Source organism: Aptenodytes patagonicus, chromosome 2 (genome assembly GCF_965638725.1).
Source record: "Aptenodytes patagonicus chromosome 2, bAptPat1.pri.cur, whole genome shotgun sequence".
Lineage (NCBI taxonomy): Eukaryota > Metazoa > Chordata > Aves > Sphenisciformes > Spheniscidae > Aptenodytes > Aptenodytes patagonicus.
This window is the reverse complement of record NC_134950.1, coordinates 4,292,054-4,306,515: the sequence shown is the minus strand read 5'-3', so window position 1 is coordinate 4,306,515 and position 14,462 is coordinate 4,292,054. Positions and strand designations below refer to the sequence as shown.

The 14,462-nt window shown below is 38.3% G+C and overlaps 1 protein-coding gene across 3 annotated transcripts in view; it reads right to left on the bottom strand.

Annotated features, from left to right (window-relative positions):
* Positions 1 to 14,462, bottom strand: part of TRAPPC9 (trafficking protein particle complex subunit 9) — a 549,779-nt gene that overhangs the window by 351,194 nt on the left and 184,123 nt on the right. For all 3 annotated transcript variants that reach the window (XM_076329044.1, XM_076329045.1, XM_076329047.1), the window contains one exon: positions 7,634 to 7,776. In XM_076329044.1, the coding sequence (XP_076185159.1) occupies positions 7,634 to 7,776 (143 nt within the window). The remainder of the gene's footprint in view (positions 1 to 7,633; positions 7,777 to 14,462) is intronic.

The following is a 14,462-nucleotide window of genomic DNA, read 5'->3' as shown; positions in this document are numbered from 1 at the left end:
ATATTGAGCGCGGTGGTGTGTGTATAGATAAAGAATATATTCTAGAAAGACATCCAGTCCTGAGAACATTAAAAAATGGTTATTAAATCTATTCCTTGACAGATTTTTCCAATGGTTATTAAGTCTAATGGATCAAAGCGAGAGCTTTATTTGTAGTTGAATTTGCCTGGTTTCCATTTTGACTGTTTTTCATTAACAAAACAGTGAATTTAACACTAATTATTTTCTCCATGTAGAAACATCCATTCATTTTAAACAGGTCATATCTTAGCCTTCCTCCAAACTAAACAGATCGCTCTTCAAGCACCCAACTAAAACAGTCTTTCTCCACCCTTCAAAGCTCTATGACATTTGAACATTGAAATACTGAGAAACAGAAGACTAGAAACAGCTGCCTGTCAGTAGGTAGCTGATTCTTGTTCTGAATGTAGCAAATTCAGACCAATACTGTTTAATATCTTCATCAATGACATAGACAGTGGGATTGAGTGCACCCTCAGCAAGTTTGCAGATGACACCAGGCTGAGTGGTGCGGTCGACACACCAGAGGGACGGGATGCCATCCAGAGGGACCTGGACAAGCTCAAGAAGTGGGCCCCTGTGAACCTCATGAGGTTTAACAAGGCCAAGTGCAAGGTCCTGCACCTGGGTCGGGGCAACCCCCGGTATCACTACAGGCTGGGGGATGAAGGGATTGAGAGCAGCCCTGCCGAGAAGGACTTGGGGGGACTGGTGGATGAAAAGCTGGACATGAGCCAGCAATGTGCGCTCGCAGCCCAGAAGGCCAACCGTATCCTGGGCTGCATCCAAAGCAGCGTGGCCAGCAGGTCGAGGGAGGGGATTCTGCCCCTCTGCTCTGCCTCTGCTGAGACCCCACCTGGAGTCCTGTGTCCAGCTCTGGAGCCCTCAGCATATGAAAGACATGGACCTGTTGGAGCGGGTCCAGAAGAGGGCCAGAAAAATGATCAGAGGGATGGAACACCTCTCCTATGAAGAAAGGCTGAGAGAGTTGGGGTTGTTCAGCCTGGAGAAGAGAAGGCTCCGGGGAGACCTTATTGCAGCCTATCAGTATTTAAAGGGGGCTTATAAAAAAGATGGGGGCAGACTTTTTAGCAGGGCCTGTTGCGACAGGAGAAGGGGGAATGGCTTTAAACTAAAAGAGGGTAGATTGAGACTAGATATAAGGAAGAAATTTTTTGTGCTGAGGGTGGTGAAGCACTGGCCCAGGTTGCCCAGAGAGGTGGTGGATGCCCCATCCCTGGAAACATTCCAGGTCAGGTTGGACGGGGCTCTGAGCAACCTGATGTAGTTGAAGATGTCCCTGCCCATGGCAGGGGGGTTGGACTAGATGACCTTTAGAGGTCCCTTCCAACCCAAACTGTTCTATGATTCTATGATTCTAATTTAAAAACTCAGCTACAAAAAACCAAGAAGTATTTCTGAAAATGCTACAGAACTTTTCTATTGCCTAACAAAAATGTTTGTTAGAACATGGCCAAAGAAACACGCTGTTTACTCTTTCCCTTGTATGATTTGTAAATATAGAACGATCAGGATTTCCAACCCAAACCTGACACTGCTGAAGAGGCTGTATTGCAATTTATTGTAGTGAAAATGTGGGCAACCCTGGAAACTTGAATGGAAATTCTGAAAATTATGTCTGATTTCACTAAGACCCAAAGTTCTACCCACCAATCTGAGGATCTCCTGTGAACCCTCAACATAGTCAAGATTTTTTTTTTTCAGTCTCCAAACACTTTGGTGAAACCAAGTTGGAAAAACTGGATCCTGCCATTAAATACAAAACAATGAAAGGTCTTAGACTAGGGAGCACGCTGCGGGCTTTATTATGAACTGATGCCTTCTTTACAAAACTAAAATATTTCACTAAACGATATACATTAATGGTACAAAGGAAAATTAACTTGAACCTACAGTTAGATGAACTGACACTTTGAATTTAACAGTGTCAGACCTGCTGCAGGTTTTTTTTTTTCTCCAACTCAATTACAAGAACAGAGTCTAAGCCTCTGCACTTGCCAAAAGAGATCTGCAGCTGTACGGTGGTTTTAAGATAGGAAGAAAACTCCGCTGCCTCAAAAAAATAGACGGCTCTTATTTAAGACACTTTTATACTGATGGCATAATGGCAAGGGACACAAGGAGACCAACAGGCACCTTACAGCATGCAGAGCACGCCTTACTTGAATTTTTACCAAACGTGGAGTGAAGCAGTATTTTTTCTGGCATTTTTTTCATGCTCTCTGCTGTTTGATAAAGGCAATAAGGAAGGACATTCAGTGCCCGCCAAAACTGGCAGATAATACCTTTGAGAGAATCAACACATATAAAGGAGATAGTTCAAGACAATCTAGCTAGCACAAGCTTCAACGGCAGACTTTCTTAGAGTTAACAGTATGTCAAAATGAAGAGGTATATCACATGAAACTGTCAAAAGAATGTTTCCCTTACACTGAACCGTTAGCATCAGATCTCTGCCGGCAGTCTAGGATCGGATCATCGGATCTCTGCTGGCAGTCTATAATCTGCTGGTAACTGAACTGTTTTGAGGCCTGGAATCGCACCAGTAGTTTTGGGGCTAAGACATGATAAGGAATCAATTAACATGGTATGCTCGATTACAGATGACAATGAATACAATTTAACTCTAGAGATTTATCTGCATTTTATGGTAAATAAAGAGTCAAGCAGGTAGATCCCTGAAGCCCTTTAAGACTTCAGTGATCTGCAGGTCAGTGAGCTGTAGGTCAGACTGGGAAAACTTTCAACATTAACTCATTATCTCTTATACCCTATATCTGGGCTGCTTTAAACACCTACATTCTTGATTGTCCTGTGATGCATAATCATCTCCAGGCAAGCACAAACAAGCAGAATCAAGGATTACAGGTAACATGATCAGAGGCAAACAATTTCCCAGCACGAGGCTGTTCTGCCAGTCTTTTCGGATGCAGGTAGCTGAGTGAGCATAGGTTGATATACCCAGTGAAAAACCTCAGAGCAGATTACGTCCGTTTACTGACAGAACATCATTTCTTCCGACAGCAGAGCTGCTATCTGAATCAGAATTAGGCAACAGATTAGGCACTGCAGCATGTTAAGGGCTGCATCAAGCTAGCCACGGATGCCTCTACAGACGAGCACAGATAAAGGTTAAAAGGACCTCTTGGCAGGATTAAACACATCTTAAGATATACTGAAGATGCAGTTAATGAAACTTCTCACTATAAAGCAGAAACCTGTCCATGAATGGAAGACATCATTTTGGCTAGATATTTAGAAAAACCAAAAACCAAACCAGAATCCCCAGCTGTTTCAGTGATATTTCCCATGCATATCTGCTCAAGCAACTAAATAAAAGAAATACCAATTACATTTGGAAGACTTTGACATAAACCATAATCTTTATCTTACAACTGGGGGGAGGGGAGTGATTTCATTAACATTTTTCCTGGTTTTTTTTCAGTAAATGTCCAGTTTTTTATTTTGCTTTGACTTTTTAAGCCCAGCAGCTAGTAAGCTATTGTTTCTTACTTTTGTTGAGGTAAAATGTAAAATAAAAACAGCAAAAACATAAAAGAAAGGGAAAAAAATGAATCCAGAAAATGAAAGCAATGATAACTTTCATTCTGAAATGACAGCTGAGAAAGTAAATTATAAAACAGTTTCTCATAATGACTAAACAAAAATAGCTCAGTGCCTCAGATAGAATTTAAGCAATGAAATCTCTAGCTGTAAATCAAAAGGAAATCAGATTCAAGACTTTAACAGAGCAAGTAAAAGTACAAAATTTGACTTATAATTTGCTGTCATCGAATCTCAGATATTGGCAGAGATGATCAACAGTCAAAAAACAAACTTTGTTTCATTTAGTGGCAAATATTTATCCGTAGCAGATTGGAAGATGACATATTTCTGCTATTTTTCACTCTAAAACATAATATCGAATGACACATGACTTCTTCTGATGGAGAATCAACACGAGGAAGCACAGGAGTAAAGGAATGCTGCTACTGATCACTAAAGCTAATAGTATAGAACAAGCAGCAAGAGATAAGAAGCACTTAAAAACAAAATGCATTCATGACTTAGCAGACAATACATACCTAATGTAAGAAAAAAAAGATTTGAATAGTCTTTTGACAGGTCTTGCAATAAAACATTTCTGAAAGAAATTTAACTATTACAGTATTTTCCCCCAACTCACTAAAGCTTTTTGGCACCCTAATTAAAAGCAGTCACATTTTTAACTACATCTCCAATCAGCAAATCATTTAAAATAAAGTTTACACTGACTTAAATGCTGATCAGTATGATGAACAGGGAAAGAATGAAGCAAATGCATACAATATGAGCTGAAGCACTGGGCTGAATTGGAGACACTATATATAGCACCTGCTGCTATAAGACTTGTGAAACTACACAGCTGAACAACTCAGAAACGCTACCTTTGAATTAGCGCCTCAATCTATTTTTAAAGACTTCAGGATTAAATACTTTCCTCACATAGTAAATTCCTAAGAATAGATTGACAAGGCAGGAGTAGGATAACCTTGTCTTACACAAAACACAGCCAGGAAAATCTAGCACAAAAAGCCAGCTTACCAACAAGAGAGTTTCAAATAAAAGCACCATGTTGTATTTGAAGCTTTTATGGAAGGTTCGCAGCTTCACACTCAAGCTGCTCTGTGACTGTAGGAAAGTAATTGCAGTGAACCAAAGAGCAGTCGTGCCGTCCATTTAGAAGTATACATAGACAGAGTACAAAGGACATTTTTGACACTGAATGAAGAGGACTATGCATGCAAATAATAAATGCAAACTGAGTATTTTAACCTCTATAATGAATCTTCTTGAAAACTATTTAAAGTAGATGCTGCGGTACTTCCAGGCTGATAGAGATTGCTTATTAAACCTTGAAAACCTTACAAAGGCCTAAGAATGTGCCATTGCAGGGATGAAACTCTGAACATCATTAATAAGGTTCCTGGGATTTTGCAAACAGCTGTTCTAGATACTGTGTTCTGACTTCGCAGGTAGCATTAGGGAGGTGATTCTGCCCCTCTACTCTGCCTCTGCTGAGACCCCACCTGGAGTACTGCGTCCAGCTCTGGAACCCTCAGCACAGGAAAGACATGGACCTGTTGCTGTTGGAGCGGGTCCAAGAGGAGGGCCAGAAAAATGATCAGAGGGATGGAACACTTCTCCTATGAAAAAAGGCTGAGGGAGTTGGGGTTGTTCAGCCTAGAGAAGAGAAGGCTTCGGGGAGACCTTATTGCGGCCTTTTAGTACTTAAAGGGGGCTTATAAGAAAGATGTGGACAAACTTTTTAGCAGGGCCTGTTGTGACAGGACAAGGGGGAATGGCTTTAAACTGAAGGGGGGTAGATTGAGACTAGATATAAGGAAGAAATTTTTTACGCTGAGGGTGGTGAAACACTGGCCCAGGTTGCCCAGAGAGGTGGTGGATGCCCCATCCCTGGAAACATTCCAGGTCAGGTTGGACGGGGCTCTGAGCAACCTGATCTAGTTGAAAATGTCCCTGCCCACGGCAGGGGGGTTGGACTAGATGATCTTTAGAGGTCCCTTCCAACCCAAACTGTTCTATGAGTCTATGATTAGATTTACTTTACTAGAGCAGTTCCTAAAAGGGTAAAATGATGCCTATTATGCTACACTTTCAAGCAGCAAAATGCTTGACAAACCTGCTTACCAATAAAGCCATACAGTTTTAGGTCTCTGTTATAAGAGCTGGACACAATCTTATCATTAAAAAAAATCAGTTTGAGACAATCTTGTTTGTCTCATTTTTAAACTTTTTTTACAAAAACTATTTCAGTGTTTCGTTATGTTTGCCTAACCTAAAATTCCCTTGCTATATGCGAAGGTCATTATTTACTGTATTACCTGCTGTGAAAAACAGATACCTATCCTCTTGGCAGTGCCATTTATGTAATTGAAAACTTAAGTCCTCTATCAGTCCTCTCTTCGGCTTCAGCAAGACCAAGAATTTCTTTAAATTCTTTTAAAAACTCGTATTTTATCACTCTTCTCACTCTAGACTTTCTCCAACTTGTCCACTTTTCTTCATGTTTCTCCACGCTCAAGCCCCAAACTAGATATGGTAACTTTTCTTGAGGCTTTACTTCTTTTTTTCACAGGAACAAAAGAAACACTTCATGTTTTGCAAGCTGTGTTCCTGTCCATCCATCCTTTGACATTTTTGCAATGGTATGATACTGGTGACTCATTTCTTTCCTTTGAAAATGAAGTATGTTCCAAATATCTCCTAGACTTATACTCCCTTCTTGCCTATCTTTGGGTTTTATTTCTGAAGTCTGTCATGAAAAAGGTCCTAGGACCAGTAGGAATCTCTTGGATCAATTAAGTTCACTCTCAACTATTATTAGTAGTAGTATTACATAATTGCACTGAAATAATTTCAGACTTTAAACCAAGCAAAATGCTTGCTCCCACTATGCACACTGGCTTTCTTTTCAATAATCCCACTACTTTGGTAGTTGGTAGCTGATTATTACAAAGGAATTTTTAATAAAAGCATATTCCCGTCCAATTTGTAACAATTTTTTCTTGCACTAACTTCATCCTTCATCTAAAAGAGTATTTCCTCCTCCTTGATATTTATACCTCAGAAGTACTTATGCACTGAAACAAAGTCTATTCTCAATCTTCTTTCTTCCCAACAAACCCAAGCTCATTTATTCATCTTTTCAATGACAGCTACTCAAAGGCCACCTCTGGAATTGCCGAAGTTTGAATACATCCCAAATATTTAAAGATTGTAGAGTATTTAACTACTAGCATAGGTGAACTTACATTAACAAAACATTGTTGATTAAGGATCGGTAAAATCATTAACTTACAGAATTCATTTTTGTAAAAGCTGCTTTGCTTAAACAGTACGTAAAGCAATATAAATTGGATAAAAACATACAGAATAGGAACTGTGTATTTAGCAGCAAATAAAGACAATTTTATCAAAAATTATTTGATAAACAATATTTATCAAATAATTATGAAAACTTATTCTACTTAGTTGCTGATGAATTTTAGGCAATCAGATTTTAGTAATTATGGCATTTGATCACCATTACGTGTTGCCATGATTTTTAAAACTCACTACAATATGCAAAACTACTCTGTGGCTTACAAGAGAAAGTAAGCACCAAAGGAGAGAATGATTACAATTTATTCCTCACATCCAAAGACAACCATTTACACAAGCATTTTGGGTAAGATTCTGTTAGACAAACACGAAACAATGTAATGCACAACATACCACAACAGCAAAGAAATATAGGAAGAAGTCATCAAATTTTACAATAAACAAGAGATTCCTGTCCCTGGTAAAATAAACCATCATGAAAAAATGTTTGAACCTCAGAAATTATCCAATGCACATGGGTTGCTTTAATCATAGTCTGCAGTTAAAAGAAGCTAAACTCCTAAATGAGGAATTTTGAAAATTTGTCCATATAATTCTTTACCTACATGTTGATGATGATATTGAAAGTTTCCAGCATGGTCTTTAAGTTATAGCCAATATAATAGAGACAATGAGTCAAATAGACAAGAGTCAAAACAAGGCTTACCTTGTTGCTGGAAGGGTGCTGACACGTGTAAAGAAAACAGATGGCTCTACTTCTACATGAAGGCCTAGTGAAAGGTTCCTGTAATATCCTTCAACATGTCCTGGTCCACCAGAGTACTTAAAATTCAAAATGGCTTCCAGTGTCTAGAGAAATAAAAGTAAATTACTTATTAGCCATGTTTCATTACTGTGCATTTCACAAGTTCAGTGAAATTAGACCATAGAAGTGATTTACCAACAAAGTTTCTATGCCCTCAAGAATTTGCCTTCCTAACTCATTCATTCGATTATCTCAAGAAAAAAGGCAATCTAACAAATAACTGCATCTTATGTAAACAGTTGCTTTTTTTTCCTAATCTTTCAAAGACCAAGGAGTACAGAACAAAGTCAGCCGGACTCCCTTTATATAATTCCTCTCCATACCACATTTAACAAAGAAAAAATGAAGGGCTTATTTTTGCTTAGAAGAGTTTAGGGTTTATTAAATTATATGCTCTTTCATACCCCTGAAAAATATTCACCACTTCATTACCTTCAGAATCAAATGGAAAACTTTTAAAGTTTTTGAGTGTGAACAGATAAAGATTATACAAAACAAAAAGCATCCGGTCTCTTAACAAGTCTCTGTAAACACACGCTCATCTCCATTAACTAACAGATTAAAAGAACACTGTTGACTGGATCTAGTGCATGAACCTTGTCTTTCTTTGATGTTCATTTTATAGAACATGATTGGTTAGCAAATATTAAAAATGAGGATGATTCTTTAACATTAGTCTTATGCACTCATTACTTTCAGTAGTACTGAGCCTTTACTTCTGTGATGAAATTTTGGGCTCTATGTCTTTTTCCTTAATGAACAGCATGTAGGAAGCTTCCCAGCATAGCAGTCCCCATGTCATCATCAGTGTTCAAGCTCAGAACAAACCTTTGACTCATCCAAAAAGACTATACACCACCTCTTCTTTCACTGTATTCCTGAAATATAATTTGCTGGAAGCAAGGTGAGAATCTGGGAATCGTCACTGGATTCCTTCTCAGCTCCTATTCTGGCCCCTAGTCACCTGCTATTGCCAAGTCTCAGAGCAAGGACAGAGGTAGAGACAGACAAAACAAAACAAAGCCAAAAAACCCCCAAACCTCAAGTCAACAACTTATCCAGGAAACCAATTATATTTATCAGATGTCATCAATCCTCAGACAGTTAAAAGTACTCTCCCTTTCAACTGAAGATCTACAAAACGTTTTATGAAACCTGTTAATTTTTTTCATAAGCTCTAAGGAACAATCTAAGGATTTTCTAACTTACAAAAAAATTTATGTGTGATACCATTCTGTTTCTAAGTCTGGCTGAAGGAACGGAAACATGAATACAATAAATTTCTTAAAATAACCACAATCCAGTGATTTGAAGAATCCCAAAATCAAGAGTTTAATGTTTTGCTGCATGTGCATGCTTAAATGTTTTGCCTATTTCCAGCTTGCTTTTAAGTAAAGTGGGCTAACTCCAATTCCTAATTTAGGGTCATTAAAATTCATGAGAGTCACCTTATAATACAAATAAAAACCTTCACTGGACACTCTGGACATACCCGTCTACTTTGTTTATGTCAGTTCCTAATTTGTAGTTGATGAACTCAAGTTTATGTTATGTCAGGAAAGCTAATCAATATTAAACACAAAAATAAAAAAGTGCAAACCCATTCAAAACATACTTCATTCTAATTAACCAGCTGGACTATTTAATAAAAATCAGAGCTAAACTCCACAAGTACAGGGATCTGACACTACTTACATCGTAAAGTGAGAACGGACTTAAATTTCAATTAGGTAATCTGTGAAAACTCTAGCTATGTATGTTCTGTATTATTGCTCTAACTCTCAGTATCCTGCTTGGGAAAGCTACTGTGGTGTGGACCCATGCTTCATTCTACGTATGACCATGGCACAAGGCCGCCTTACTAAGCCCAGTCCCATATAATTACAGGTAAACATGTAATAAATGTTAGTTTGAAAGGTCATGGAACATTATCATTCCAGACGCAAAACCCTTCCAAACATCCAATTCCAAATGAAAAACCTCCAGAAAAAGGCTAAAAGATACAACCATTACGCGCCGTTGATGAGCAGGAGAGTTTAAGGGCATCATCATAACCTTGGTCCTTGTTGTAGTGAGGAATTTGTCAAACAAAACTTGCTGATGACCCTGCGTGTCCCCCACACCCCACACTAGAGAACAGGGAAAAGAAAACCTAATGGTCTTCTATTAATCTAGACAACAGGAGGACATCTCTTCTCACCCAAAATGTAAGATCTAACTGGGGACATTTAATACTGGGGACGTAAGAGATTTTGAATCTCTCTGAGAACCACAGAACACCCAAACCTGTATTCTTTCTCTGGCCATGATAATTTGCAGGCTTCCTAGGAACGTACACACGCGCACAAAGATAAAACATCAGGCAGACTTTACATCAGGAGTGTAGATGTATGTGCAGTAGGGGAGCATGACCGAAGGAAATAATTTTTTCAGAAGCCTTCAGGTGATCAGAGAAAGTTTTATTGCTTAGGATTCATATAATATGAACAGGATGTAAAAAAAAACCAAATTCAATCTCCTTTAAGCCCCTCTACGCACATGTACCTTGGAAAGGACTCCACATACAATATGAAAGATTGATTTTCTATCTCTAGGATAGCAAAAAAATCCTACACTTTCATAAGCTCCAATTTAAAACAATTTACCACTCTCTCCCACAGCACCTGCAGAGAATGGTCCAAATGCCACAGCCCCTGATTTAAATAATGTTGTATACTTACTCCAGTGGCCTTGTCAAACCTACACAAATAACAGATTTATAGCAGATGCTATTCATCTTTACAAATACTAAAAGAATTTATTAGATTTCTCCAAACTGCATCACTGCAGACCAAAAAGAAATGGCAGGGTGTCGCTACGAACATAATTTTGCCTGCAGATGATCCATAAAAAAGAAAAGGAAGGAAGGATGGAGTACAGGGGCAGGGCAGCCAGGAAAAGAAGCCTATTGTTAACTGAACAGATCTGGAATTCAAAATATCTATGGACTAGGGGGGGGGAGATTCTTGTTTTTAAGTGGAGTTGCATTCTGGAAACTCAATAGTAAAAATATGGATAAATTGTTTAACCTATACAATGGCTTTGGCTTGATAAATTTTTTTATTACTTCATTGGTCCTTCTTTCTATTGATGAAGAAAAGAAAATGAAAGTGTTTCTGAGTGTAAGTTCCAGACGACAAGACTCTTAACCAACGGCACCAGACATTAATACCATCTACTATACTGACAAGAAATATTTTGCAGATAAACTATCAGAAAATTACCATTTTGGTTTCTCTCACGCATTTTGTCCTCAAACATATTTTCTGCATAGAGCAGGTACCAGGTTTTTTTTAAAAAACTCATGCTCTCCAGTCTGCTCATGGAAGTCCTTCCCATATCCACTTTCATAACAGAATTAAAAGCAAAATTAGAAAAGAACTGCTATTTTGAGTAACACTATGCCACTAATGAAAAGCAAAACATGTGGCATTAAAGTTTCCTAACTAAATGACAACAGTTAGTACTCTTCTGCCAATCCCTCAGTGGTGACTCTGTCTGGACAGTAATACCTTTCATATACTGATTTTTAATTGCCAATTCAAACAATTATAATCTACAACTCAGATCAATTATTTCTACTGAACTACTACTATAGTACTTCCTACCCAGAAGTAGAGAGTAAAATCTGAAGAGAATTTCCACATAATTCTACAGAATATTGCTACTTATACAGAAGCTAGAACATTACTGATTGAGAACAGCTCCCCAAAAACAGCTAATGACACAAGAAACATATAAATAAGGGGGAAAGAGCAGTGATGAAGGGGATTTCTTGTGCTGGGAAGTTAAATATGGTGCTCAATCCTTTCTGTATGCTTGTTCTCAAGTAAGGAGATTGACTGACTACCAGAGTCAAGAAGCTTTACCCCAAAAAAGTGTTCAAAGTTCTATGTAGCAAAGAACACTATTTTAGCTCAAAAAATTGGCTTAGACCAAGAATATGTTACAGTAACTATAACTCAAGGATATAAGAATCCACCTGCAGAGACGTAATCATTATATGCTGTATGTAAGACAATTAAACGTTCCACAGAAGAACACAAAATTTTAGCTTAATTTAATATTAGCAACTCTCATAATTAGACTGTTTTAAGAAAAAATCCTTCAAGATATCAAAAACATTAAAAGAGTCATTTTCTTTTAAAAAACAGGAGTAATTACTGAACAGCAACATTAGATATAATCAACAAAGAAACTACCAACAATGACAACGATATACTCAGTAGATGAATTAGTAGTCAGGAAACTCAAATTTATAGTGATATATTGTTAATGAGTACACAATCAATAAAATGTTCATATACTTTCCTCCCCACTGCTGAAAAATACTTTTGTGCATCTGAATTTTTGGTTTTGTAAAATCCACACAGTTGGAAACAGTTCAGGTCAGAAGCTCCTGGGTTTAATTCTTACATCATCTCTTTTGCTTAGTAGATTTGTTTGTTTATTCTTTGTTTCTTTATTCCGAAGCAATTTTACTAGCAATAGCAATAACTCTGATTTTATCCCTGTGAGTATCTTGCTGCTGGAAGAACCAGACGATTCTGTTTTATAATATTTCTTCTTACAATATCGCATCACCACACATGCTGCATTTTGTGTTTCAGATAGCCAAGCAAGATTTGTCCTCAGTTTTTTTCCAAACTGGAACATTAATTTCTGAAATATTTATTATCAGTGTTTTCCATAATTAAATTAACAATTCATACTTTGTAACAAAGGCTCACATATACTGCATTTTCAGGTCCTTCCTAAATTCCCTTAGTACAGTAAAAATGACACTAAGTAGATCTCAACATTTAACACAAGATGAAATGCCAGTACTTAGCTACAGGCAGTTTGCTCCTGAGACTCTGCAGATACTGACTGCAATAACTGTGAAGAAATACCAGAACGTACCATTGCAGGCTCCCCATTAAGATATAGAAGACCAGACTAAAAATATATAAATTCAGAATATAATCTTTCCATTTTAGTTTCTGAACTGCTTATAGAAAACAGTTCTTACTGATGAGTATAATTTCTCAAGGGATTAGGGCTTGAAATTTGAAAAAGAAGTTATTCTAGGTGTGTAATCTTCAAATATACCTTCCTTTTTCAAAAAAAAAAAAAAAAAAAAATCAGATTACTTGCCCAACAGTAAACATGTTTTCTTCCCAAATCCCATCATGCTCCTGATCTCCTGCTTCTCACACAAATTAGCATTAGCAGGACATGCTCCACGCATTCATGTGTGCTTAGCCATTCTTTCTGACTTTTAGTCTCTTTTCTCATGGGATGCCTTTTGTTTTCAGGTTTGGGTTTTTTTTTTCCTTAAACAGACTATAAACCCCATTTTTGTTAAATTCTCTTTCTGCCTCCCTCCTTCTTTCCTCTCCTTCTCTGACCATTCCACTCCCATATTCAACTCTGACGGGCAGTGATATTCATCAGTAATAAAGAGAAATAAAAATGTACTAGTTCATCAGTTCCATCTCGCAAAAGGCACCAGAGATCCTCTCTCTACAAAATTAACTTCCCAATTTCTTCTATTGGGTGCCATGCTTAAATTCTTTTAAGAGCTTTGAGGATTGTGTAATAAATCAGGGAACAGGAATTTCAGCTGCCTAAGTGTAACTAATTAAATCATCTGGCAGTAACAAAGAGAAAATGGTTTCTCAAATTAACCACACGCTTTTCAACAGCAGCAGGTAACCCTGGCAATAAATACGCTAGTAACAGCAAAGAGATGGCCAGCCGAATGCATGCTCAGAGTGCCAGCGTTGCTGACGCAGACGGTGTTCCACAGCCTTGGCTCCGTGAGTGCAGCAATGCAGTGCTGGTGGCATCTCCTGGCAGAGGCCCTTCCATAGCTTCCTCGCTGCTTCTGGGCCGTGAGGCTGAGCTCTCCTCAGGGCTGCCGTACTCACGCAGCCCCGCAGGGCCTCTGTGATGCTTCAGGCTGCAGACCATGGTTCCAAATGGTACATTCGAGCCCTCTTTTGCTCCTTGCTGCCTCAGGCCAGTCCTATTCACTCACCTTCATTCACGCTGAGAAGCTGCATGGTTTATCCCCATCCGCACAGTACACACTTATCACAGAGTGGAGTAGATTTTTTTTGCCCTAGTCAGACTAAATTTTTTATCCTTCTTTCTATATGTGGCTCCATACCTCAATTTCCCATCTTTACTATCAAAATTTCCTGGCCTAGGCATTACTGGACCAAACCCAAAAAGGTCCAGTCTTGGAGACTGCAAGCTTTCGAATCCAAGCACGTGGGATATGCTGCTCCAGCAACACAGTTCATACAGAAATGCAGTACATTGAACACAGTTGAATCTTTTTTCAGGGAAAGACCAGAATGTGGGCATTGGGAGGGAAATGGAGATGCCTACGCAGCTGAAACCAAGGAAGATGGGACTCAAATACTTCAAGCTTCCAGTCCTTGGACCAATTTGTGAATGCAGAGACTGTGCCTATGCTTAGAGTTGTTCTCATGAAAAAATTCAGTCCTGGCATTTAGAAATGCACACAACTCTGCCTATGTATTCATTTGGCTATCAAAACTAATTTAAATTAGCACTTTCTTGAGCTTTAATTTACAATAGTCTAACAAAAGACAAATACTTGTGATTTTCGCTTCCTTCTCCCATCGGGTCTACAGTCCATGATTTCACAGGTTAACCTGACAAAGGATAAAGTCTGTAT